The following is a 27,165-nucleotide window of genomic DNA, read 5'->3' as shown; positions in this document are numbered from 1 at the left end:
TCATTAAATAATTGGTAAAATCACTCACGGCATGAGGTCCATCTATAACGGTAACAATGTCCTTCTTCTGTATGGTATTCTGATCCGAATCCAAGGCCACAGTACCGCGAACTTCCTTCTTCTTGTGCAGAGCCTGAGGTTTGACTTCGGCCACCTTACCGGCCATGCTTAGAATATGAAACGTTTCCCGCTCCAAACGCACAATAACACCTACATTCTGAGAACTGAAGAGGCAAAGAGAGGTAAGAAGTAAGAAGTACTGTCTCTTCTCGGCCATCTGATGAGGGACATACTAAAAAAACGGTATGCTACGAAATACGGCACAGACCACAGGAGTCTTCTCTAGCAGTTTTTCCATTGCTACAAAATAAAACCTGCGATAAAACACTTTTTTTATATCTGGACATAGGGTAGGCACACCCCTAATGTGGGACACAATAGGGTGATGGATTGAAATATGGTGGATACACCCCTAATATAGGACACTACTTACTCTAAAGCTACCAAATCTCCCCACTGGAACTGCCCCAGACTGTCCACTCCGGTAGCCATATCGGAACATACATGGGCGTCTGATTGCCATGACTCGGGGTCATATTACCGCGACCATACATCGGAGTGGCCGAACCGCCATAGGCCGGGGTTCGATTCCAGGTGGAGAACGAGCCGTCTTTAGCCGGACCAGCGGCCACCGCTATGTGAGACCGATCCACGGAGATTGTCTGACAGGACGAGTGAAGTTCCACTCGGGCCGTGGATTCGGTGGCGTCCTTCACCATACCGACGTTACCTGGGGGGAGGAATAGACAAATGGAATTTATTGTAAAAACATCCGTAAAAGACCTGGATGGACGGTCGTTGTGAAAACATGCGTACAGAAAATGGGATAAAAAATCTTTTTTTTTCGACTCTGTGGCGTCCTTTATCATACCAACGTTACCTGGAGAGGATAGAGAAGAAATAGGCAAATGGAATTTATTCCTGAAATAGACATTTGAAAGTAAAAACAAAGGTACAGAAAGTGGGCTAAAAATCACTTTTTTTCGACTCAGGGGACCAACGTTACCTGGGGGATAGAGAACAGACAATAGGAATTTATTCGTTGTGAAAATATGCGTACAGAAAATGGGTCCAAAATTAGGTAGCTACCTACTTCTCTTTTTTCGACTCACTGACAATTAGAACTGACATTTCCACCCAATTTTCTACCAAGTTCAGATGGGCTCGACGTTTGTCGTCGGCCTCTCAATCAGCTTTAGAGTGATCGCTTTGAAGCCAACTGGTTTTGGCTAGACAAAATTTTCCGAGTGGATGCCCTTCGCACTCAAACTTCGCTATTGATATAGCATAAGGAAATTCCACCCAATTTTTCTGTTTTGGCTACAATTTTTTTAAGACCTTAGCTATTTCTTTAGTAAGGAAAATTTCAGACTGGTATCCTCAATGTTTAAAACCCCCCAGCTATACTAAGCTGGCCTACTAACTGTTTAAAGTCCCCCAGCCAGACTATGTCGATCGGCAAAATCGACATCAATCGAAATATATCGATCATAGGATCGACACGACATCAATCGAATTATACGCATGGGTACTATACTCGAGTGATATCGATTAACCTCAGTCTGAACGCCGCTTTACAACTTACCCTTATAAGGACCTCCAGTGATTTTGATCGTCTTCCCAATGAGTTCCCGATCTCTCCTCACATTACCTCCATGATGTCCTCCCCTACCCCCTCCTCTTCCTCCTCTCCCCCCACTGGGATGCATAGGGGAAGAAATACGGGGTGACATGAAACCGCCCGTCATGGCCGTGTTGTTCACCTGAAGGGGAGAAAAAAAAGGGAAGGTTTATACAGGGTGTTGCAGAAAAAGACGAGCCACTCAAAATAAGTATACATAGGTATTGAGAATGGATTTGAATCGTGGAAAATTTTTTTTCCACACACAAAAAGCCCAAACTGAGGCTTAGGTGTAGGGGCTGGTCAGCCCCAAAGGATGGGTTGAGCTTCTACGAATCTGGAAGTAATTTTGTACCTATTTTCTGCAAAGAAATTAAAGGGATGTGATACACCATTTTCATTTGTTTGAAGTGAAGTTTCCCATCAAAATTTCCAAAATACCACTCAAGTAGAATATCCCAGTATATTCCCCTTCATGAGTTCATATGGTTTAGTATAGGATTTCCTATGGTTTAGTACAGGCGCTACCACGCCAAAAGAGGGGAAATGATCTTCAAAAGAGGAGAAAACGTCTGTTTCCAAAAGAAAGATACGACTTAAGATAGAAACACACTATCGTCACGTTACGTGACACCGAAAGATGTAGTTCAAAGTTTTCTAATAATAGGTATTGTAGGTAATTTCTTTCAGGATAGCCACACCACTGTCACGTCACTCCCCATTACTTCACGTGACGTGACAATAGTGTGTTTCTATCTTTAATTTCCCAGTTGTCTTCACAGCTTACCTTCAAGTCCTCATCTCAGTTTCCGAAACGAAAATATGTCTTATAATTTAAAGTTCTATGGAAGCAACTTACCTTCAAATCCTCATGTTTGGGCATGACCGTAATCATATTGCCGTCAATCATAATGATCTTTCCCTGCAGATGCATCAACTCTCCCGAGCTGACTTCCACATTGTCCCCGTTGGAAAACGAATGCTCCGGCCCGCCAGCATCCTTACTGGTACCACCTGACGGTAGTTCTATGTCTATCCCTTCTGGTGCCTCCTCGAACTTTTCCAGCTCGGAAAGCGTGGGTTTGACTCCTGGAGTAGGAAAAAGATTCAAGGAATTGAGCTTCATCATCTTCATCTTCCTCATCATCATACTCCTGGGAAATAAATTAGAACAATATAAAATAAAAGTAAGAGAAAATAAATTTGGATTAAATAAAATCAAGCCACCCTAGTTAGCTTGGGGGTTAGCAAGCCTGTCTTGTAACAGCTGAATCACATCCAGCCCGGGAAAAACGTTATCCCAAACAGACAAGGTTTGTTCTCAGAATAGCTGGTTTTCTCCGTTCTTGTCCTACTCCTCTCTTCCCTTTTGGGATGATTAGACCTCTGCAGTTACAGTAAAAAAAAGTAATAATAGTATAATACATTATCATACTACTTGACATATAGTATCTAGTTCCCAGAAGCAAACACAATGGTTTTGACTTTAGACATTCAATCAAGACACCAACAAACCAATACTTACATCAGAATTCAAATCTTCTCCCTCAGGCTCTTCTTCATCTGGTCCTGATCCTTCCTCCCTGTAAAAATAAAACAATACTGTTGTATCAATCCATGACTAATTTTTACTACTTTTGCTACTCATAAGTCCCATTTTAGTCAAACTGTTCTACCAATCTACCAAACAGAACGACTTAGGATATGTATGTATGTGTGTCCCATAGAGTTTACAAGACAGCTGGAGAAAAGGGGAAATATGCCAAGTATTTTTTGCATGTACACCAAGAACCTATTTTTTATATGAAGATAAATAAATTGCACATAAGTATAGAAAATGTCATGATAGGCATAATTGTCATCCTTACCTGTTATCTTCTTCAGCCTCATCATCCTGTAACACAAGCAGAAGAAAACATGGTACTTAGGTATATGATAACACTGATAATATAAAAGCATTTTTAATACTCCAGCAAGGTTCAAGAGGTTTATTCTTACTTTCAGATAAATCAATCAAAAATTAAGGTAATTAGATTTGGTATTGGTAAGTAATAACCACTTTCGAAACATTGTCTTTATTTCAAGAATGTTACAGCCTGTCTAATTACTTATTTCCAACTTACAGTCATTTATTTAAAAGGCAAAACTTACCACATCACTACCACTACCACTGTTGGGTCGAGGACTTCCAATGTCACTGTTTGTTGGACTTCTGCTTCTAGATCTACTACGACTTCTTGACCTACTTCTACTGGGGCTCCTGCTTCTGCTCCCTGAATGAGAAAATAAACAAACCAAAACACATTATAAAGCACTTCCAGGAATAAGAGTGGAATAGAATAAAAGATTAAAAATCTGGTGTGAACATCACACGATTTTCTATTACATTTGGGGAACTAAAAATAAATCGTTGACCAAGTTTAGTTTCGAACCCGCAATTTCTCAACCGTAAGTTCGAAAATGATAAAAGTAGCACTATTCGATTCGGCGTGAAAAATCACATCGTATTGACTATTCACATGATATTTCTTAGTGGTTCACAGAGAAGAGGGAATCTTGTTGACACAGGGGAGTATCGAACCTGTATCTTCTCAACTGTAAGTAGGATGGATATTGCTCAAAGTTGTATTACTTACCATCTACAATGACAGCACTCATAGTGAAGTTCTTGTACAGGAATCCCTTGCCTGTATATCTGTTACCCTCGAACACAATATAGTCCCCATCTTGCGTCATTTCGCCCCCGATGGCACGGATTGCCTCGGCATCAAATAGTTTTGCAGGGGGGCGCTTCTTCTTCTTACGCTTGAGGGAGTCTGCTGATTCCTGAAGAAGAAAAAAATATTTATTATAACAAATAAATAAATAAGCAGCCAGGATGTGTTGGGTGATCAACAAACGAAGGGTTGAACATAGGGTTTAATGAAGTGGCTGAACCCGTACCTACATTAAAGGGTTGAATAATTGTTTGGTGGCTATTTGCTCGTATGTTCAGAAAAATAATAAAAAATACGGTCCCGCTGCACGCTCCCTATCAACTACATAGTTATCAAACTAAAAACATAAACGAAACTCTCAAAAAGTTGGTCGAGAGCGGAACATTTCTCTCCCGCAGTCTCTGCACTCTGTGCATTTCTTATGGAGATTTTAGCGATCAAAAATTGATCATATCTTAGGACCGGTTTAGAGTTTCGCAAAATTTCTTATTGCACACTAGACCATAAAAGGAATATTCCTACCAAATTTCAGCTTTCTAGGTGTTGTGGTTCTGGAGATAGAGCGATCAGTGTGTGAAATATGAAATGTGAATGAATCTTGATTTTATAATATAAGATTTAAAACTTCACTCACGTTCAATAAAAGCGACTCAAGATTTCATTTTATTGTACGTAGAAGAGCCCAAGTAGTATCAAATGAAAGGCAATTTTCATGTTTATAAGTTGTAAAAACGAGTGCAGTAAATTGTTGTAAAAATGAGCAACTCCTGTAGAATATTTAAAAGTACTCATACTCACCCCAGCAACTCGTAGTGCCCCTCTCATCCTGGTATAATCAATACGAGGTATCAACTTGAGATGAACCTGATTCTGAGCGAGATCTACGTAGTCCACCTGGAAAAGAAAGTACAAATAGAACAATTACTAAAGTACCAACTTAAATCAAAGGAATTTTTAATTGTGTTGAGCATATTTAAATACTTGTCACAAATATCGTTCCCCGATAGTTACACCTAGATAAATTTTATGACTTGACTTGGACTCGAACCACCAACCTCCAGATCCAAAGTCCAACGCGTTAACAACTGCACCACTGAGGTTGGTACCTACTTATAAATACATCACAAGAATCCACGGAAAAGTCACCGTGTGTGGTGAACAACCAGTTCGAAAACAATGATGACTGCATCCTGCAAATGCAATTTGTGCTATAAATTTCGTATGTTTAACGTCACTGCATGACTACTAAGATTTATAGTGACGGGGGTTTACCTCACCACTCTTCACATCTCACCCAGTCTGAGTGATCTCACCCAGTCTGAGTGGGGGCTGGGAAAAGTTATGGTCACCTGTCCGGATACCAACCACGCCCCAGTCTGAGGTTTACCTCACCACTCTTCACATCTCACCCAGTCTGAGTGATCTCACCCAGTCTGAGTGGGGGCTGGGAAAAGTTATAGTCACCTGTCCGGATACCAACCACGAGCAACGTTGCTTAACGTGTCTTACTCACCTGAGCTATATCGTCCTTGTACACACCACGTCTCAGTCTCACCCATTGCTTGGGACGGAGCCCAGTCTGTACGCGTACCACTTTGAGCACGTCTGTCATTTCCGTGATGGGCACCATCTAAACACAAACGTAAAGGGATTATTATTTACGGTATAACTTTTACGCAACACCTTTTATGTCCAGGTAATAACTATACAACTTGATAGTCGGGTTCCATTCCCAGGATAATCAAGTTTTTTCGGCTCTGTGCTTGAAGTGTGTCAATTTGGTCTCGTGAGGACAATGGGGTAGGTAATGTAACGACCAATGGGTAGCGACCAGTGGGCAGCATTACCAAAGTTAAAATAATTTTTTTAGAATTGCTATAGGTGATTAATTAGTGAAGAGGCTCTCAGCTAAATCTCGAAAGATTTAAAAAATAAAGAAGAGAGAGAGAAAAGGGAAAAAGAGAAAAAATACCTGTTGTTTCCAATATCCCATTCTCAGATTGGACACATTCTCAATGGCCGCTTTCACATGGGGCTGTTTGAACGCCTCGATATAAATGTACCCTTTCACTCCTTCTGGCGCGACGACGGACTTGATCATGAGCGGATTGGCGTCATTTTGTAGCGCAAGAAATTTGCGCATCAACAGGAGCGCGGTGTTCTTTTCCTCCCCCAGACGACACTTGACCATCCACATGTTCGGGTCCCTGGGTAGTGAGAGGGAAAGAAATCGCTTTTAAGAATTGGACACAACGGGTTACAAGGATACAGAAAAAGAAAAATCCTAGCAATGAAGTAGCTACATTGGACTTTAGGGCTTTGTGAGTCTGTGTCATAGCATCCGTAGTATGTCCCTCAACAGATGGGAGGGCGAGAAGAGACACTTTACTTTTCATTTATGAGAACACGAGAAAGTAACTAAATGAAATATGTATTTGCATTTTTGCAATCTTTTTATTATTATTAGTTTTGATGGTGGACATCGAACCCGGGACTTTCTGTATGGCAAGCAAACGCATTACCACCAGGTTAACCGTGCCCTGTTGAGATAAATCTTTATTAAAAACCACCTACAATAAGTTCTTCTACGCACTCGTGAAATTATTGTAGCCAAAAACAAATGTCAGCCCAAAGCAATCACCTGGCTAGGGCTGATTGAGAGTCTGACGAAAAACGCCGACCCCGTCTGAACACGGGAGAAGGCGAAGCAAAGGCAGAAGAAGAATTCCTTCACAAGCTCAATAAACCTTAACCTGAATCCTCCTGGTCTAAAACTTTAACAAAAAATAGCTCGGGAAAAAGCGAAGAAAAAGACTAAAAAAAGAAGAAGAAAGAAAGGTTGTTCTACTTACTTGGTACCGGGTAGCAACATTTGCTGTGTAATCTCATCCGACATTTCTTCACCTCCATCACCGAAATGTCTAGCAGCCGCTGATTCATACTCGTATTTCTTACGCAAGTATTCTTCAATCTCATCCTCTTGCTGCGAGCTGAAATCAAAAAGAGAGGTCCAATTAAAATTTTAAATCTTTTTCTTTTTAAATTTAAACAAGGTTATAGTTGTATACTTGTAAACTCTACCCATGAAATATATTAGACCTTGTTTGGACTGCGGGAGTACTTAAAGGGACTTTTCAGTCTCATTCTGGCAGGATTCTATTCTATTTATTCTGTCGGCTAATAACAATGATAAAACTCTAGAGTGGAAGGCAACCACTAGGCGAGTTTAACGCCGGAGGCGTTCTCTACCACATTTAGAGCTCCATTATTATGTGGTCAAATTCTCAAATAAATAAGGATTAAAATTCCATGCCTCGGTTGGGATCGAACCCACGCCCTCCTGTTTACCAGGAGAGCGTCTTGACCACTACGCCAACGAGCCAGGCTAATACTAAAAAAATTCCACTATGGCAACAGTTTAATGGAGCATACTTTTTCAATTTAATTGCTTCTTCAAATTGATAGTTTTTTCTTGGGATCTAAAAATCGTAGAACAAAAAATTGAAAAATTTTGTAGAGTTTCATTTTAAACAATCTCATCAGTTATCTCAAAGCTATCAAGTTATTCAACATGATTTAATCCACCTGAGGAGTCAGCGCGAACGACCTACTAGCTAGAGTCAAAGTGCCTTACAAGGGGGAAAAATCATACTTACTCCCACAGGTTAGTACCACGTCTGCGCCCTTCAATTTCCCGGGCAGTGGGCCCCAGCTCATCAATCTCGTTACCCACTATACCAATCTCCTGCGCTCCTTCTTCCCACTCATCTTCATCTTCCACCTGGAATTAGACAGATAAAAGTTTAATTGAACGAACGGAGTGAGAACCAAGTTTTAATTCAACTGTAAAGTTGCATTTCTTTTAATGTACGAAAGTACGTGAATTAACAAACCGTGAATGGGTACCCTGAATAGCAAAATTACTGAAGAGGTATCCATACTGAATACGCTAAAGTCAAAACTGTATTAATGTCTGTCTGTCTGTCTGGTTGTTTGTTTGACCACAACCCTCATATTTATTTTCCTGCTTTATAGGTACTTTAGTACTTGAAGATTTCTGTGATACTTAAGAAATCACATTGATTGAGATTTTGAAGCTGATCAGGTGTATGGGAGCTCTTTCAGAGACTTTTATTTCAGTTCTACATTTTACTATACTACCAATATTACATTAGCTGTAAAAAAAAAGAGTTGCCTGTGTTAAAAGGGGAGCCTTCTTAGCCTGAAGAAAATAAAGGATACTTACCTCATCGTCTACTTCTGCTTCGTCAATAATGAATCCTCCGTAGCGGTCGTTCTTCTTCTTTTTCTTGCTACTTCTACCGTGAGCTTCATCATCTTCATCTTCCTCATCATCATACTCCTGGGAAATAAATTAGAACAATATAAAATAAAAGTAAGAGAAAATAAATTAGGATCAAATAAAATCAAGCCACCCTAGTTAGCTTGGGGGTTAGCAAGCTTGTCTTGTAATAGCTGAATCACATCCAGCCCGGGAAAAACGTTATCCCAAACAGACAAGCTTTGTTCTCAGAATAGCTGGTTTTCTCCGTTCTTGTCCTACTCCTCTCTTCCCTTTTGGGATGATCAGACCTTTGCAGTTACAGTAAAAAAGTAATAATACATTATCATATCCTGCCTATTCGGGCAGGATAAACAAGGTATATATAATAATAATATCATACTACTTGACTTATAGTATCTAGTTCCCAGAAGCAAACACAATGGTTTTGACTTTAGACATTCAATCAAGATTCGACATTCAATCAAGACTTATTCGACAAACTCTGCAAACAATGCACCTATTATTTGTATGATGAAACTTTTAAATGAACTCTAGATGCTATATTTTGTATTGTTTTAATTTTTCGAAATCATTTTTGTATTGTTTTCTTTGTAGCTGCATTGTTACCATTTTATATGTTCTTATAATGGGCTAGTCCTGTAAATATAGGTTATTATTATTAAGAACCAACAAACCAATACTTACATCAGAATTCAAATCTTCTCCCTCAGGCTCTTCTTCATCTGGTCCTGATCCTTCCTCCCTGTGAAAATAAAACAATACTGTTGTATCAATCCATGACTAACTACTTTTTACTATGTTTGCTACTCATAAGTCCATTAGTTGACCTGTTCTACCAATCTACCAAACAGAACAACTGATATCAAAGTCAATGGTATTTGGGAATCTGGAAAGGCTGCGTTTTTTGATAATCGCGTAATCAACGCTGACGCTCCTTCCTACGAATCCCAAGAGTGGACAACTACTTCTAAAGCTCATGCCACGGAGAAACATACTAAATATGACAGGGCGGTTGAAGATATTCGGGGCTCTTTTTCTCCACTTATTTGTTCGGTTGATGGTGCGTTACATCTTGAGTTCACATCCTTCCTGAAAAGAATAGCCTCAACACTAAGTGTAAAATGGAATAAGTGCATCAGCCAGTTATCAGGGTGGATAAAAACTAAGGTCCAAATAGCGATTATACGGGCAGTGTCCCTGAGGCTGCGAGGGACCCGGTACAAGGCCAGAAGTTCGAACTTGGAAGATGGAGCAGGGGTTCCCTAGTGTGATGTTTTCTGGAAATGTTTTTTTTTTTATCGTGACAAACTTAGGAATATTTATGTAAGACCCTAGGTTTACAAGACAGCTGTGAGAAAGGGGGAAATCATACCAAAGTATTTATTGCAATGTACACAAAGAACCCTAATTTTTTATATGAAATAAAAATAAATTGCACCAATAAGTAATAAGAAAATGTCATGATAGGAGTAATTGTCATCCATTACCTGTTAATTTCTTCCAGACCTCCATCATCCTGTAAAACAAGACATAAGAAAACATAGAGTAAGGTATATGAAATAAACACTTGATAATATAAAAGATTTTTAATACTCCAGCAAGGTTAAAGAGGTTATTATTTTACTTTAGATAACAATTTAACTAAAACATTCAGGTCATTAGAATTTATGTCACCAAAATAGAGATAACAGAATAAACCACATATCGTAAAATCATTGAATCAATTATATTCCAGAAATGTTAACAAGAACACCATGGTATCATAAGTATTGGTAAGTAATAACCACTTTCGAAACATTGTCTTTATTTCAAGAATGTTACAGCCTGTCTAATTACTTATTTCCAACTTACAGTCATTTATTTAAAAGACAAAACTTACCACATCACTACCACTACCACTGTTGGGTCGAGGACTTCCAATGTCACTGTTTGTTGGACTTCTGCTTCTAGATCTACTCCGACTTCTTGACCTACTTCTACTGGGGCTCCTGCTTCTGCTCCCTGAATGAGAAAATAAACAAACCAAAACACATTATTTTTTTTTTTTTTTTAAATTGACGAAACTAAGCGTTTCATTTATTACATAAAAATTACAATACATAAAAATTACAATACAATAAATGAGAAAATTAGAAATGGAAAGTAAAAATACATCAACTGTGTTTACACCTACCTGCCGTGAGCCAAACCGTCCCCACATGACCAGTGCACACATTCCCCACATGACCAGTGCACACATTATAAAGCACATATATGCACTTAAAATAAATAGGTACCTAAAAGATTACACAAGTTGGTCTTTGAGAACACAAAACTATGCGTGTCCAAATTGGCCAAAACAATAGACAAAAAAAAAAATACACAAGTTGACTTGTACAAAAAGCTTTCTTGAGACTTTCTGTGAAAAAAATTCACCACACAGAAAAAGTGTAAAAACAGCAAGTTTCTTGTATAATATTATTGGAAACAGACACTTATCTTGAAAATGTACTATGTAGGGAATATTCAATGGAAAAAAATATTATAATAAAATTACTTATGAACTAAAATCTTACCACTGCGGCTTCTAGAGCCACTCCGGCTTCTGCTTCTGTTACTTCCAGCAGAGCTTCCACTTTTACGACTCACTTCACTCCCTGCGTCCGAGTCTTGGTCACTCATGTACTCGTTGTCAGACATGTCTGCTATGTCCTGAAAAATATTTGACAAACAGTTGAATTTATTTTAATAACCTAAGGTTTTATTCCAAATATTTTGTTAGTCAGACTGTCTATCTTGATTATTCCACTTTTGAAGAAATCTAGCAAAGTTGAACAGATCTTACCCAATGAACCCCATTGGCCTCTAATGGCTCTTTTCCTCAGAGAGTTCTTTGACCAAAGGACCAATTTAAAAATCTGATTTGTCACTCCAAAAGTCTAGTTTAGCCTCAGTTGGTCTGGAGTACCTTGAAGTGTGTAAGAATGTGTTTTATCTTGAAAATGTTTTGCAAACTTTGGCCACATCACATCAGCTGTACCTGTTATGGCAGTTGGCTGTGTGAAATTATCTTGGATATTCTTTTAAAACAAAGACTATTATTTATCAAGCTCGTTATTTCTAGGGCATAGCTCAAGTATCCATTAACTAATTGATAGCACAGGAAAATTATAAGTAGGTAATTAAATTAATACCTGTCAGCCTTCTGGTCAGATAGGGGTGTCCAGTTTCAGTTGATACCTATCTGTCATTTGTCCGAAAGCCTCCGTCAGTAAAAAAAAACACAGCACTACTTGGCTGAATCTTTAGTTCAGCCAGTAAAATATTGAAGAATAGGACAAATAGAGAAATAGAGAGAACAGAAAATAAAATTAATCTGAAATCTGAAAGGCAAGAGAAAAAGAAATCCAAAATGAAAAAGATGCAGTTTACAAAATTTGGAAAAAATCACCAACACCAAAAATGAGGAAGTAAAAATGTAAATACAACGAGCACAAAAGTGTAGCTCAAGGAGGTTGAGGTGCAGTAGATACTGGTGGTGAGGTGCTATTGAAAAATGCAGCAGAAAAATAGCAGGCATCGCCATGTTTGTTCTAATTACATTAATGTTAGAACATAAAAATGAGGGAGAATACTTTCCTTTAACACAGTAAGTAAGTAAGTTAGTCTGCTTTACATAAATAGCAAGAGTAAATGCAAGTTATGTATTTGCAAGAAGGAGAAAGTAAGTATGTACTTTAAATGGGTACTATAATTTTATTACTGTGATAAGAAAAGAAATAAAAACACACAATGATAAACTGAGCTCAAAAGAGACATTGAAGTATCAAGTCTGAACTGTTTTGTTTTTGTGTGCAACGGGCAGTTATGCACAAAAGTGCATTTTTTAGCTGAATTCCTGGAATAAGATGTATTTTGTTTTTGACCTGAAAAATCCAAAAATAAGCTATTTATCTGTTTTGCCATTCAAAAATTGAAAATAAGCAAATTCTATACCTAGACAAGGTACCAATATTAATTTTATTATTTTTCCACTTTCTCAAAAACTGCACTTCACGTACCTACTTTGCGTGCTGCATAAAAAGTAAAAAAAGCTGGGGTCACACGATCAGTTTTGAGAGCATTCAAAAAACTTTACCGGTCGATTCCAGTGATAACGCTGGCTGACGAAGATGGAGATAGGAGGTAGGTACCTACCTACCTTTATTTTGTCAAGGTCGCGTTATTTCTCAAGGTCATGAAATCCTTTCCCAAAAAACTTAAGGTGTAAATTTTTCCGCCAAGTCATGAGTATAAAAACGTGTCTCGGGCAATCACGCACATGTTCACCATTTATGACGATCAAAAGTGTCCGCGGACCGGAACTCGAGAAATGTACGGTTCGGCCGCTATTTAACTCCGAAATCTTGAAAAAGCTCAAAAAGAGTTCGCAATTCTCAGGCCTTTAAATTTCAGCCACAGTCGCTCGGACTTGGCACAGAGATTCGATAAATTATGTAGATCAAAAATATCCTGGGGCCCTGTTTCCAGAAGGTATACGGTTCGGCCGCTATTCCGGACCAAAATTCCAATAATTAGGGCTAGACCTAGGCAGCTTCTCAGAATGATAACACTTTTATCATGTTACTGGTAGAGTAACTACATCACGGAATAGGTATACCTATTCTGGATAAAAGGATTTTTACATCTTACCCCAGAAAAATGGCCTAATAGCCAATTCCTTTGTAAATAACAACATCTCATTTTACTGGAAAGGAAAATAAACGCAGGACACATGTATTTTCTGTACAACAATCTATAGTTTATATTGTAAAACAAATTATAAATAATACCTACCTAGGTAAGAAAAAACTTCGCTCAGAGTACCTAAACACACAGAAATTTTTTACAACTCATGGTGTAAACAAGCAACCCTGTTGTTATCAATCCTTTACAATGACAGATCAAAGTAAAAACCATAAACAAAATTTCTAGTATAGATAAATAATCTACAAATATACGTCATAAATAAAGTATACTTTATACATGACAGTTAAATTTACTCCAGCTTATATTTGCACACGAGTGAGTATGACCTCAAAATCTTCTACTCTAGCTTATAATTTTCCAACGAGTGTGACCTCAAATTTACTCTGGCTTGTATTTTCCCACGAATGTGACCTCAAAAACTCTTCACTGTGGCTTTGACATCTTTTACCCTGGATTATATTTTCCCGCGAGTGTGACATCAAAATCTTCTACTCTAACATACATTTTCCCTAGAGTGTGACCTCAAAAAATCTTCACTCTGGCATTGACATCTTTTACCCTTGCCTATACATTTTTTCCCACGAGTCTGACCTCAAATTTACTCCGGCTTATATTTGCACAGGAATTTGACGTCAATCATTTTGACGTCATCTTCTTCAGTTAGTTTGACGACTCCCTCCCCATTGTCCACACTGAGGAGGACCCCAGTACACTCCTTGTGTTCTCCCACTATGACCTTGACCTTATCGTTCGGCTGAGGCATCACAGGCTCCAACTCGTGAGCTTCGATACTCAACTGAAATCAAATGGGGAATAAAAGCATTTGATTAAAAGAATTGTCTCTCTTATCATTCTGTTTAAAATAAAACTGAAATAATTAATGAGAAATAATTATTTAATTAAGAATCTTCAAGAAATAAAGTGGAGACTGAAGGGAAGTAAACACCAGCGCTCGTCGACGTAAACACCTCTCTCGTGATTTTTGGCATGATGATGAGAATCTGAGTGTTCTCAAAAGCTCATCAAATAAGACCTTGTTTAGACTGCGGGAGTAAAGGGACTTTTCAGTCTCATTCTGGCAGGATAAACAAGGTATATTCTATTCTATTCTAATTAGGGTACGAAATTGAGGTCAATCTCATAACAATGGATTTTTCAAGATTTCAAGTCCGACATGTTATTGTTTTCATAGGGGACACACCAAAAAGATCGAAAGCATTCTGAAATATGCTTTGAATAGATCATTTTCATGATTCATCTCGCAATTAGGGCCCGAAAGTGATACTTTGAATTTTGGCCCCAAGTATCGAAAATAGCCTCAGACCTCTCCAAAGTAGGTAATTTTTCAAGAGAAAAATGAGTGTAGGTGTTTGTTTTCATAGAGGACACACCAAAAAGATCGAAAGCATTCTGAAATATGCTTTGAACAGATCATTTTCATGATTCATCTCGCAATTAGGGCCCGAAAGTGATACTTTAAATTTTGGCCCTAAGTATCGAAAATGGCCTCAGACCTCTCCTAAGTAGGTAAACCCAATCTCTACCCAATATTCTTACCTTATTATGTGAACCACCTCCAGCCAGTTGCAAGTGTCTCGTCTTACACACAAAGATACCTCCGTTGTCCAGGACTTTACGTGAGTACAAGAACGCTATGTTACGATACAGATGTTTGATTTCTCCATCTCTACCCTGGAAATCACGAAGAAACAAGGTTAGAATTAGTAAAAAGAAACAAGGTTAGAATTAGTAAAAAGAAACAAGGTTAGAATTAGTAAAAAGAAACAAGGTTAGAATTAGTAAAAAGAAACAAGGTTAGAATTAGTAAAAAGAAACAAGGTTAGAATTAGTAAAAAGAAACAAGGTTAGAATTAGTAAAAAGAAACAAGGTTAGAATTAGTAAAAAGAAACAAGGTTAGAATTAGTAAAAAGAAACAAGGTTAGAATTAGTAAAAAGAAACAAGGTTAGAATTAGTAAAAAGAAACAAGGTTAGAATTAGTAAAAAGAAACAAGGTTAGAATTAGTAAAAAGAAACAAGGTTAGAATTAGTAAAAAGAAACAAGGTTAGAATTAGTAAAAAGAAACAAGGTTAGAATTAGTAAAAAGAAACAAGGTTAGAATTAGTAAAAAGAAACAAGGTTAGAATTAGTAAAAAGAAACAAGGTTAGAATTAGTAAAAAGAAACAAGGTTAGAATTAGTAAAAAGAAACAAGGTTAGAATTAGTAAAAAGAAACAAGGTTAGAATTAGTAAAAAGAAACAAGGTTAGAATTAGTAAAAAGAAACAAGGTTAGAATTAGTAAAAAGAAACAAGGTTAGAATTAGTAAAAAGAAACAAGGTTAGAATTAGTAAAAAGAAACAAGGTTAGAATTAGTAAAAAGAAACAAGGTTAGAATTAGTAAAAAGAAACAAGGTTAGAATTAGTAAAAAGAAACAAGGTTAGAATTAGTAAAAAGAAACAAGGTTAGAATTAGTAAAAAGAAACAAGGTTAGAATTAGTAAAAAGAAACAAGGTTAGAATTAGTAAAAAGAAACAAGGTTAGAATTAGTAAAAAGAAACAAGGTTAGAATTAGTAAAAAGAAACAAGGTTAGAATTAGTAAAAAGAAACAAGGTTAGAATTAGTAAAAAGAAACAAGGTTAGAATTAGTAAAAAGAAACAAGGTTAGAATTAGTAAAAAGAAACAAGGTTAGAATTAGTAAAAAGAAACAAGGTTAGAATTAGTAAAAAGAAACAAGGTTAGAATTAGTAAAAAGAAACAAGGTTAGAATTAGTAACTACTCCACCCCCCCCCCCCCCCCCCCTCAAAAAATCCTGGATACAACTTCTAAAAAATGTGCACTGTAGGTATCACATACTAACTTCTACTCTACAAATGATAAAACAAACTCAGGTAGTTACCAAAAATGGTAAGTAAGTATACTCTTTTATTTTAAGTAAGTAGGTAGGTAGGATAAAAATACTTGAATAGATAAATAGTAGGTACCTAGATAGGTAGGTACCTAAGCCTAAGAGTAGGTAGTCTTCACAAAGAAAAGGTCATCAAAAAAGAAACAAAATATGTTCTTAAAATGATAAACAGTAGAAGGGAAGATCAAGAACAGCTATTGTTGATAGGAAGGTTGTAACTTACAAAAGGCACTGTTCAACCTAAAAGAGCAAACTAGAATCTTGGGTATTTTTAGATAAAATGTTTTTATTTTTAAGTACCTAGATGGCCCCTAAATGAGATCAGAACACACAAGATTAGCACCTGTTTTGATATAACGTCACACGTTATGCCGAACTACAAACACCCATTTCCCCAACACCCACACCACGGCACCTTCCCCGTTCCCTCTCTCCCAGTGGTACTCATCTCGGAACACACTACTTACTCTAAAGCTACCAAATCTCCCCACTGGAACTGCCCCAGACTGTCCACTCCGGTAGCCATATCGGAACACAACTGCAAATCCCTGGGCAATACTTCCAACTCATGCATAGTCAGGTCCGAAAAGAGAACCACTCGATTTTCTTCTACCCTGACTATAAGTCCGGTATCTCCCTCGTAGCGACCGGCTAACACTTTGACATGGTCGCCCATCTCGAAGTACTTCTTCAGCTCACTCGCTTGAAACTCGATCGGACTCTGTGGAATTCAACAAGGGTGTTACAATAATGAATTAATAACTAAGTGAAGTTGGAGAATGAAAGAGCCAATTTTTGGACTTTGTGCATTTAATTTGATGTTCCCCCCGATCTGGAAGTAATTTTGTACCCATTTTCTGCAAAGAAATTAAAGGGATGTGATACACCATTTTCATTTGTTCTAAGTGAAGTAAAACTTCCAAAATACCACTCAGATAGAAAATCCCAATATATCCCCCTTCGTGAGTTCATATGGTTTAGAATAGGATTTCCTATGGTTTGGTACAGGCGCTACCACGCCAAAAGAGGAGAAAACGTCTCAGTTTCCAAAAGAAAGATACGACTTAAGGTAGAAACACACTAAACACACTATCGTCCCGTAAGACCGAAAGATGTAGTTCAAAGTTTTCTAATAATATTGTAGATACAATTTCTTTCAGGATGGACACACACCTCTGTCACGTCACGTCACTCCCCATGACTTCACGTGACGTGACAATAGTGTGTTTCAACCTTTAAATTCCCAGTTGTCTTCACAACTTACCTTCAAGTCCTCATCTCAGTTTCCAAAACGAAAATATGTCGTATAATTTAAAGTCCTATCGTGAAATTTTTGTAGCCAAAAACAAATGTCGGCCCAAAGCAATCACCTGGCAAGGGCTGATTGAGAGACTGACGAAAAACGCCGACCCCGTCTGAACACGGGAGAAGGCGAAGCAAAGGAAGAAGAATTCCTTCCCAAGCTCAATAAACCTTGACCTGAATCCTCCTGGTCTAAAACTTTAACAAAAAATAGCTCGGGAAAAAGCGAAGAAAAAGACTAAAAAAAAAAAGAAGAAAGAAAGGTTGTTCTACTTACTTGGTACCGGGTAGCAACATTTGCTGTGTAATCTCATCCGACATTTCTTCACCTCCATCACCGAAATGTCTAGCAGCCGCTGATTCATACTCGTATTTCTTACGCAAGTATTCTTCAATCTCATCCTCTTGCTGCGAGCTGAAATCAAGAAAATGGTGTTCAATTAATTTATTTAATATAAGTCTGGCTGGGGGACTCTAAAAAGGGAGTAGATAAGCTGTCTGGCTGGAGGACTTTAAACAGGGAGAATCCCAGCCTGGAATGTCCCTTGCTAGAGAAAGAGCAAAAGTTGAGTGCGAAGGGCATCCACTCGTAAAATTTTTGTAGGTAGCTAAAACCAAGGCAATCGCCCCAGCTAGGCCTGATTGAGAGGCTGACAAAAACGGCGACCCTGTCTGAACACAAGCACAGGCGAGGAAGAAGAAGAAGGAGAAGAATATACCTTATTTATGCTGTCACCAGTGTCACCTAAGACTAAAGTTCCATTATGGCAACAGTTAAATAGAGCATACTTTTTCAATTTACTTTTTTTTATGGACCGTCCACCGTTACTAGTGGGACTTTTGTCTAATTAAGAAGAAATTACACAAAATTTTAAACTTCTGACGGCTTGATTAGGTTCACCAACACTTCAAGGAACAGATCTGTACTTTTTTTCAACTTTTTCTTGGGATCTAAAAGTTGTAGAAAAAATCGTAGAGCTTCATTTCTAACTTCTGTTCTAAGATAATCGTACTTACTCCCACAGGTTGGTACCACGTCTGCGCCCTTCAATTTCGCGGGCAGTGGGCCCCAGCTCATCAATCTCGTTACCCACTATACCAATCTCCTGAGCTCCTTCTTCCCACTCATCTTCATCTTCCACCTGGAGTTAGAGAGATAAAAGTTTAATTGATCGAACGAAGTGAGAACCAACTGTAAAGTTGGATTTCTTTTAAAGTACGAAAGTACGTGAATTAACAAACCGTGAATGGGTACCCTGAATAGCAAAATTACCGAAGAGGTATTCATACTGAATAGGCTAAAGTCAAAACTGTATTAATGTCTGTCTGTCTGTCTGTCTGTCTGGTTGTTTGTTTGACCAGAACCCTCATATTTATTTTGTTGCTTTATAGGTACTTTAGCACTTAAAGATTTCTGTGATACTTAAGAAATAATATTGATTGAGATTTTGAAGCTGATCAGGTGTATAGGAGCTCTTTCAGAGACTTTTATTTCAGTTCTACATTTTACTATACTACCAATATTACATTAGCTGTAAAAAAAAAAGTTGCCTGTGTTAAAAGGGTAGCCGTCTTAGCCTGAAGAAAAGAAAGGGTACTTACCTCGTCGTCTACTTCAGCCTCGTCAATAATGAATCCTCCATAGCGGTCATTCTTTGACTATTAGGCGCGCTAACTGGAATGTATCCGGAAGGTCCGGCAGGTGAAGGTGACTGCCGTGCAATGCGTGGCATGCTATGGTACACGGGATCCTGCCGCTGCTGTCTCTTCAGAGAAGGCATCGTGTGGCACTCACTCCCTTGAACACTCGGCTCAATGATGATATCATCATTATCGAGGAGCTTAATATTCAGGTTGATCTGGGAACGGAAGGACCGACGCCGTTTGAGACGCAGGCAGGAGATCTCGTCTTGGTCTAGAACGCGGAGGGTGACGCGTTGCCCCATAATGAAGATGAAGGAGGGGATGTGACCCCGCGGACGGAGGCGTATGAGTCTCTCCCCGGTGTCGACGCCTTTGTACATGCGACGCTCTATGGAACCTGCACAGGATAAGGGGAACCACATTGTGATGTTAGTGCTCACAATAAGAAAATTGTTAAAGGGACCAATAATAAATAAGAATCGCGGGTACCACGCTTGCCTTGAAAGAGCTGGGACTAGGACGCGGGTTCAATTTCCGTCCGGAGCAAACTTTATCCTAAACAGGTAGGGTTCGTTGCGAACGGCTAGCTTCCTCCTATCCTGTCCTCCTTCCCTCTTCGATTTTGGGATGACAAAACCTGCATTGTTACAGTTCTCTCTATCAATGCTTTCGAAAAAAATAATTATATAAAAAAATCAGTGTAGGTACCTACTGCGGTTAAGATCTAAGTTTTGTAATCCAGGATCATTGGTTCAACAGCAAGGCAGGTAACAGGTAATATTGTCGTAGAGATGATATCAAGATATGCCATCCCAAGATGATACCATCCCGTCTACAACAATATTGTATTTTAAGAGTGATGGGAATAAATCTTTTCCGTAGCAAAAGAACAAAGAAGACACAAGGGGATCATTGGTTCAACAGCAAGGCAGGTAACAGGTAATATTGTCGTAGAGATGATATCAAGATATGCCATCCCAAGATGATACCATCCTGTCTACAACAATATTGTGTTTTAAGAGTGATGGGAATAAATCTTTTCCGTAGCAAAAGAACAAAGAAGACACAAGGTGAACTGAAAACTATTTGGTTGCAAAGTTATAACAAGGTATCCAAAAATTTGAGTAAAAGTGGTGCAAAGTCACCTCAGTTTACGGTACTTACTAACCAAGTATGGTACCGAATGAGGACAGTATATTGGCTACTAGAGGATCGTCCACATCGTGAGGTACCCCGGTGAGGGCTATCACTGCGGTACCTATGGAGGCGTCCTCCAGCTGGATGTGCGTGTCGTTGATACGAATTCCTGGAATAATAAGAAACACAAAATTCATAAAGCTATGTTCAAATTTTCCTGCTGAAAAAATTGGTCTGGCCATCCAGAGAGGAAACGCTGCATGCATCCTAGGGTCTCTTCGTTTTAGGAACATAATAAGAAACACAAAATTCATAAAGCTATGTTCAAATTTTCCTGCTGAAAAAATTGGTCTGGCCATCCAGAGAGGAAACGCTGCATACATCCTAGGGTCTCTTCGTTTTAGGAATTTGAGGGCCGGAATGCGCTTGTTGTTCTTGAACCGCTTCTCGACTCCCTCGTAGTAGGATTCCGGGATGCCGTCGTTCCTGGAACAATAAAATGGGTGGAAAGAAATTGAATTGATTGAACTTGAATAATTTTATCCTTACTTACCGGAGTATCACACCAAAATAACATGATGAGTATTTTTGTGCCTCAAACCTAAAAATTCATTACTTCCCGGGGCACATGACATTCAAAGTTGCGCCCCTTTAAAAATAAATTTATATTTTTTTTCTTTTTTTTCTCAAATCAATCATAATGTTTTCTAACCAGAGTAACTACATCACGGAATAGGTATACCTATTCTGGATAAAAGGATTTTTACATCTTACCCCAGAAAAATGGCCTAATAGCCAATTCCTTTGTAAACAACATCTCATTTTACTGGAAAGGAAAATAAACGCAGGACACAAACATGTATTTTCTGTACAACAATCTATAGTTTATATTGTAAAACAAATTATAAATAATACCTACCTACCTAGGTAAGAAAAAACTTCGCTCAGAGTGCCTAAACTTACAGAAATTTTTTACAACTCATGGTGTAAACAAGTAATCCTGTTGTAACCAATCCTTTACAATGACAGATCAAAGTAAAAACCATAAACAAAATTTCTAGTATAGATAAATAATCTACAAATATACGTCATCAATAAAGTATACTTTATACATGACAGTTATAAGAGTCTGGGAAAGTCGTTCCTTCTAACGAGCCACTAACTACAGAGTCATAGGGCATACTAACTAGTTAACTACCGGATTTTGTCCGGAAATTAACGTCAAATCTTTTACTCCGGCTTATAATTTTCTCACGAGTGTGACTTCAATTTCTATACTCCAGCTTATAGTTACACATGATTGTGTCCTCAATTCCTTTACTATGGTTTATATTTTCCCACAAGTGTGACCTCAAATTTACTCCAGCTTATATTTGCACACGAGTGAGTATCACCTCAAAATCTTCTACTCTAGCTTATAATTTTCCAACGAGTGTGACCTCAAATTTACTCTGGCTTGTATTTTCCCACGAATGTGACCTCAAAAACTCTTCACTGTGGCTTTGACCTCTTTTACCCTGGATTATATTTTCCCACGAGTGTGACATCAAAATCTTCTACTCTAACATACATTTTCCCTAGAGTGTGACCTCAAAAAATCTTCACTCTGGCATTGACATCTTTTACCCTTGCTTATACATATTTTCCCACGAGTGCATACCAACTTTTTTTTTTTTTTTTTTTTTTTTTACTTTAGTAGGGGCGGCCCAACTTTGAAATATTAAACGAGAATCCCCAATTTTCAATACAAAACATGAAAGACTTTGAAAAATACAGTAATTAGGGTACGAAACAGAGGCCAATCTCATAACAATGGATTTTTCAAGATTTCAAGTCCGCCCATCTAAACACAAACGTAAAGGGATTATTATTTACGGTATAACTTTTACGCAACACCTTTTATGTCCAGGTAATAACTATACAACTTAATAGTCGGGTTCGATTCCCCTGATAAACAAGTTTTTTCGGCTCTGTGCTTGAAGTGTGTCAATTTGGTCTCGTGAGGACAATGGAGTAGGTAATGTAACGACCAATGGGTAGCGACCAGTGGGCAGCATTACCAAAGTTAAAATAAATTTTGTAGAATTGCTATAGGTGATTAATTAGTAAGAGTAGGCAAAAAATGTGAAGAGGCTCTCAGCTAAATCTCGAAAGATTTAAAAAATAAAGAAGAGAGAGAGAAAAGTCGGGTTCCATTCCCAGGATAATCAAGTTTTTTCGGCTCTGTGCTTGAAGTGTGTCAATTTGGTCTCGTGAGGACAATGGGGTAGGTAATGTAACGACCAATGGGTAGCGACCAGTGGGCAGCATTACCAAAGTTAAAATAATTTTTTTAGAATTGCTATAGGTGATTAATTAGTGAAGAGGCTCTCAGCTAAATCTCGAAAGATTTAAAAAATAAAGAAGAAAGAGAGAAAAGGGATAAAGCAGGAGGGGACAACGGGGGAAAAAGAGAAAAAATACCTGTTGTTTCCAATATCCCATTCTCAGATTGGACACATTCTCAATGGCCGCTTTCACATGGGGCTGTTTGAACGCCTCGATATAAATGTACCCTTTCACTCCTTCTGGCGCGACGACGGACTTGATCATGAGCGGATTGGCGTCATTTTGTAGCGCAAGAAATTTGCGCATCAACAGGAGCGCGGTGTTCTTTTCCTCCCCCAGACGACACTTGACCATCCACATGTTCGGGTCCCTGGGTAGTGAGAGGGAAAGAAACGGGTTACCTCAACAGGAGCGCGGTGTTCTTTTCCTCCCCCAGACGACACTTGACCATCCACATGTTCGGGTCCCTGGGTAGTGAGAGGGAAAGAAATCGCTTTTAAGAATTGGACACAACGGGTTACATGTGTAAGAATGTGTTTTATCTTGAAAATGTTTTGCAAACTTTGGCCACATCACATCAGCTGTACCTGTTATGGCAGTTGGCTGTGTGGAATGATCTTGGATATTCTTTTAAAACAATGAGTATTATTTATCAAGCTCGTTATTTTTAGGGTATAGCTCAAGTCTTGATAAATAACGAGCTTTATACTTAGTATGGATACTTGATAGCACAGGAAAATTATAAGTAAGTAATTAAATTAAGAGGGACCCGGTACAAGGCCAGAAGTTTGAACTTGGAAGATGGAGCAGGGGTTCCCTAGTGTGATGTTTTCTGGAAATGTTTCTTTTTATATGTGAACAACTTAGGATATTTATGTAAGTCCCATAGAGTTTACAAGACAGCTGGAGAAAGGGGGAAATATACCAAGTATTTTTGCATGTACACCAAGAACCTATTTTTTATATGAAGATAAATAAATTGCACATAAGTATAGAAAATGTCATGATAGGCGTAATTGTCATCCTTACCTGTTATCTTCTTCAGCCTCATCATCCTGTAACACAAGCAGAAGAAAACATGGTAGGTATATGATAACACTGATAATATAAAAGCATTTTTAATACTCCAGCAAGGTTCAAGAGGTTTATTCTTACTTTCAGATAAATTAACTAAAAATTAAGGTCATTAGATTTAGTATTGGTAAGTAATAACCACTTTCGAAACATTGTCTTTATTTCAAGAATGTTACAGCCTGTCTAATTACTTATTTCCAACTTACAGTCATTTATTTAAAAGGCAAAACTTACCACATCACTACCACTACCACTGTTGGGTCGAGGACTTCCAATGTCACTGTTTGTTGGACTTCTGCTTCTAGATCTACTCCGACTTCTTGACCTACTTCTACTGGGGCTCCTGCTTCTGCTCCCTGAATGAGAAAATAAACAAACCAAAACACATTATTTTTTTTTTTTTTTTAAATTGACGAAACTAAGCGTTTCATTTATTACATAAAAATTACAATACATAAAAATTACAATACAATAAATGAGAAAATTAGAAATGGAAAGTAAAAATACATCAACTGTGTTTACACCTACCTGCCGTGAGCCAAACCGTCCCCACATGACCAGTGCACACATTCCCCACATGACCAGTGCACACATTATAAAGCACATATATGCACTTAAAATAAATAGGTACCTAAAAGATTACACAAGTTGGTCTTTGAGAACACAAAACTATGCGTGTCCAAATTGGCCAAAACAATAGACAAAAAAAAAAATACACAAGTTGACTTGTACAAAAAGCTTTCTTGAGACTTTCTGTGAAAAAAATTCACCACACAGAAAAAGTGTAAAAACAGCAAGTTTCTTGTATAATATTATTGGAAACAGACACTTATCTTGAAAATGTACTATGTAGGGAATATTCAATGGAAAAAAATATTATAATAAAATTACTTATGAACTAAAATCTTACCACTGCGGCTTCTAGAGCCACTCCGGCTTCTGCTTCTGTTACTTCCAGCAGAGCTTCCACTTTTACGACTCACTTCACTCCCTGCGTCCGAGTCTTGGTCACTCATGTACTCGTTGTCAGACATGTCTGCTATGTCCTGAAAAATATTTGACAAACAGTTGAATTTATTTTAATAACCTAAGGTTTTATTCCAAATATTTTGTTAGTCAGACTGTCTATCTTGATTATTCCACTTTTGAAGAAATCTAGCAAAGTTGAACAGATCTTACCCAATGAACCCCATTGGCCTCTAATGGCTCTTTTCCTCAGAGAGTTCTTTGACCAAAGGACCAATTTAAAAATCTGATTTGTCACTCCAAAAGTCTAGTTTAGCCTCAGTTGGTCTGGAGTACCTTGAAGTGTGTAAGAATGTGTTTTATCTTGAAAATGTTTTGCAAACTTTGGCCACATCACATCAGCTGTACCTGTTATGGCAGTTGGCTGTGTGGAATGATCTTGGATATTCTTTTAAAACAATGAGTATTATTTATCAAGCTCGTTATTTTTAGGGTATAGCTCAAGTCTTGATAAATAACGAGCTTTATACTTAGTATGGATACTTGATAGCACAGGAAAATTATAAGTAAGTAATTAAATTAATACCTGTCAGCCTTCTGGTCAGATAGGGGTGTCCAGTTTCAGTTGATATCTGTCATTTGTCCGAAAGCCTCTGTCAGTAAAAAATCACAGTACTACTTGGCTGAATCTTTAGTTCAGCCAGTAAAATATTGAAGAATAGAACAAATAGAGGAATAGAGAGTAAGTACAGAAAATAAAACATAAAACTAAACTGGAAAAAGCAAGAGAAAAAGAAATCCAAAATGAAAAAGATGCAGTTTACAAAATTTGGAAAAAATGAAAAAAAATCACCAACACCAAAAATGAGGAAGTAAAAATGTAAATACAACGAGCACAAAAATGTAGCTCAAGGAGGTTGAGGTGCAGTAGATAATGGTGGTGATGTGCTATTGAAAAATGCAGCAGAAAAATAGCAGGCATCGCCATGTTTGTTTCACCAAATATTTCATCGGATTCCTCTGTAATGGACTTTGGACCACATTTTTGACAATTGGCTTCTAGCCCCCCCCTCGAAAAATCCTGGATACAACTTCTGAAAAATGTGCACTGTAGGTGTCACATACCTACTAACTTCTACTCTACAAAATGATAAAACAAACTCAGGTAGTTACCAAAAATGGTAAGTAAGTATACTTTTATTTTAGGTAAGTAGGTAGGTAGGATAAAAATACTTGAATAAATAAATAGTAGGTAGATAGGTACCTAAGCCTTAGAGTAGGTAGTCTTCACAAAGAAAAGGTTATCAAAAAAGAAACAAAATAATTTTATGTAGGTACCTAAAATGATAAACAGTAGAAGGGAAGATCAAGAACAGCTATTGTTGATAGGAAGGTTGTAACTTACAAAAGGCACTGCTCAACCTAAAAGAGCAAACTAGAATCTTGAGTATTTTTGGATAAAATATTTTTATTTTTAAGTAGCTAGGTGGCCCCTAAATGAGATCAGAACACACAAGATTAGCACCTGTTTTGATATAACGTCACACTTTATGCCGAACTACAAACACCCATTCCCCCAACACCCACACCATGGCACCTTCCCCGTTCCCTCTCTCCCAGTGGTGCTCATTTTCCTACTCGTCACCAGAATACTACTACTATCACTATAACTTCTCTCCCTCTCACTACACGTAGTCATCTCGCCCAAACTAGTGGGCTCTTGGTCCCCGGACGCTTGACGGGTCACCGGTTTCTTTCCCTTCATGGACAGCAGCTTGCGGTGTTTCGTCGGTGACTCCTGGCCCTCGGACGAAGACTGCGAGCACTCCGCGGAAGGTTTACCGTCGATATTCTTGATACTCTTCTTCGATATTCGCTTGGGCGACTTTTTCGAGTTCCCCGGAGAGGAGGTTTCGTTTCCCGATGTCTGCGGAGTGCTCGGCTTTGCTTCTGTCTTGCTACCGGGCGTATCCGGCGGATTGTAGATGGACAACTTGCGACTGATTTTCGGCGAATGCACCATCTTCGAGCTCTTCATCGACCCGTTTTGGGCGCTCCGGTCGAATTTGATCGAGGATTTCCGATTGAAGTCGAACACGCTCTTCTCGATGGTCTGTGACGTCATGGGGGTTCCACTTGTGGTACTGGACGGCTCGTTACCGGTGGTGATGTTCTTGAACATTTGAAGTCGCAATGAAGGTCGCCTGTCCTTTGCCGCATCGGTACTGTGCGGGACATTTGAACTCGATGTTTTTCCGTTGTTAGAGGTTCCTTTACTAGGTGTTTCTACTTTACTAGGTGCTTCTACCATACTGGGCGTTTCTGTCTTACTAGGGGTTTGTACCTTACTAGGTGTTTCTACCTTAGGTGT

At 38.3% G+C, this 27,165-nt stretch overlaps 1 protein-coding gene across 1 annotated transcript in view; it reads right to left on the bottom strand.

Moving 5' to 3' along the window:
• LOC103516678 (transcription elongation factor SPT5) overlaps positions 1-25,629 on the bottom strand; it is a 31,776-nt gene extending 6,147 nt beyond the window's left edge. Inside the window, exons 1-15 of the mRNA XM_026829006.1 lie at positions 25,381-25,629; positions 24,739-24,874; positions 24,063-24,184; positions 23,784-23,809; positions 9,389-9,446; positions 8,645-8,761; positions 8,055-8,179; positions 7,251-7,388; positions 6,371-6,605; positions 5,912-6,028; positions 5,197-5,292; positions 4,318-4,507; positions 2,496-2,770; positions 1,646-1,823; positions 571-790 (exon numbers count right to left, since the gene is read on the bottom strand). Of these exons, the coding sequence (XP_026684807.1) occupies positions 571-790; positions 1,646-1,823; positions 2,496-2,770; positions 4,318-4,507; positions 5,197-5,292; positions 5,912-6,028; positions 6,371-6,605; positions 7,251-7,388; positions 8,055-8,179; positions 8,645-8,761; positions 9,389-9,446; positions 23,784-23,809; positions 24,063-24,184; positions 24,739-24,862 (2,021 nt within the window). The 5' untranslated portion in view covers positions 24,863-24,874; positions 25,381-25,629. The remainder of the gene's footprint in view (positions 1-570; positions 791-1,645; positions 1,824-2,495; positions 2,771-4,317; positions 4,508-5,196; positions 5,293-5,911; positions 6,029-6,370; positions 6,606-7,250; positions 7,389-8,054; positions 8,180-8,644; positions 8,762-9,388; positions 9,447-23,783; positions 23,810-24,062; positions 24,185-24,738; positions 24,875-25,380) is intronic.
• Between the last annotated feature and the right edge of the window lie 1,536 nt (positions 25,630-27,165).

Source organism: Diaphorina citri, unplaced genomic scaffold (genome assembly GCF_000475195.1).
Source record: "Diaphorina citri unplaced genomic scaffold, Diaci psyllid genome assembly version 1.1 scaffold1641, whole genome shotgun sequence".
Lineage (NCBI taxonomy): Eukaryota > Metazoa > Arthropoda > Insecta > Hemiptera > Psyllidae > Diaphorina > Diaphorina citri.
Note: the sequence above shows the minus strand (reverse complement) of the source record. Positions and strands in the feature narration are given on the sequence as shown.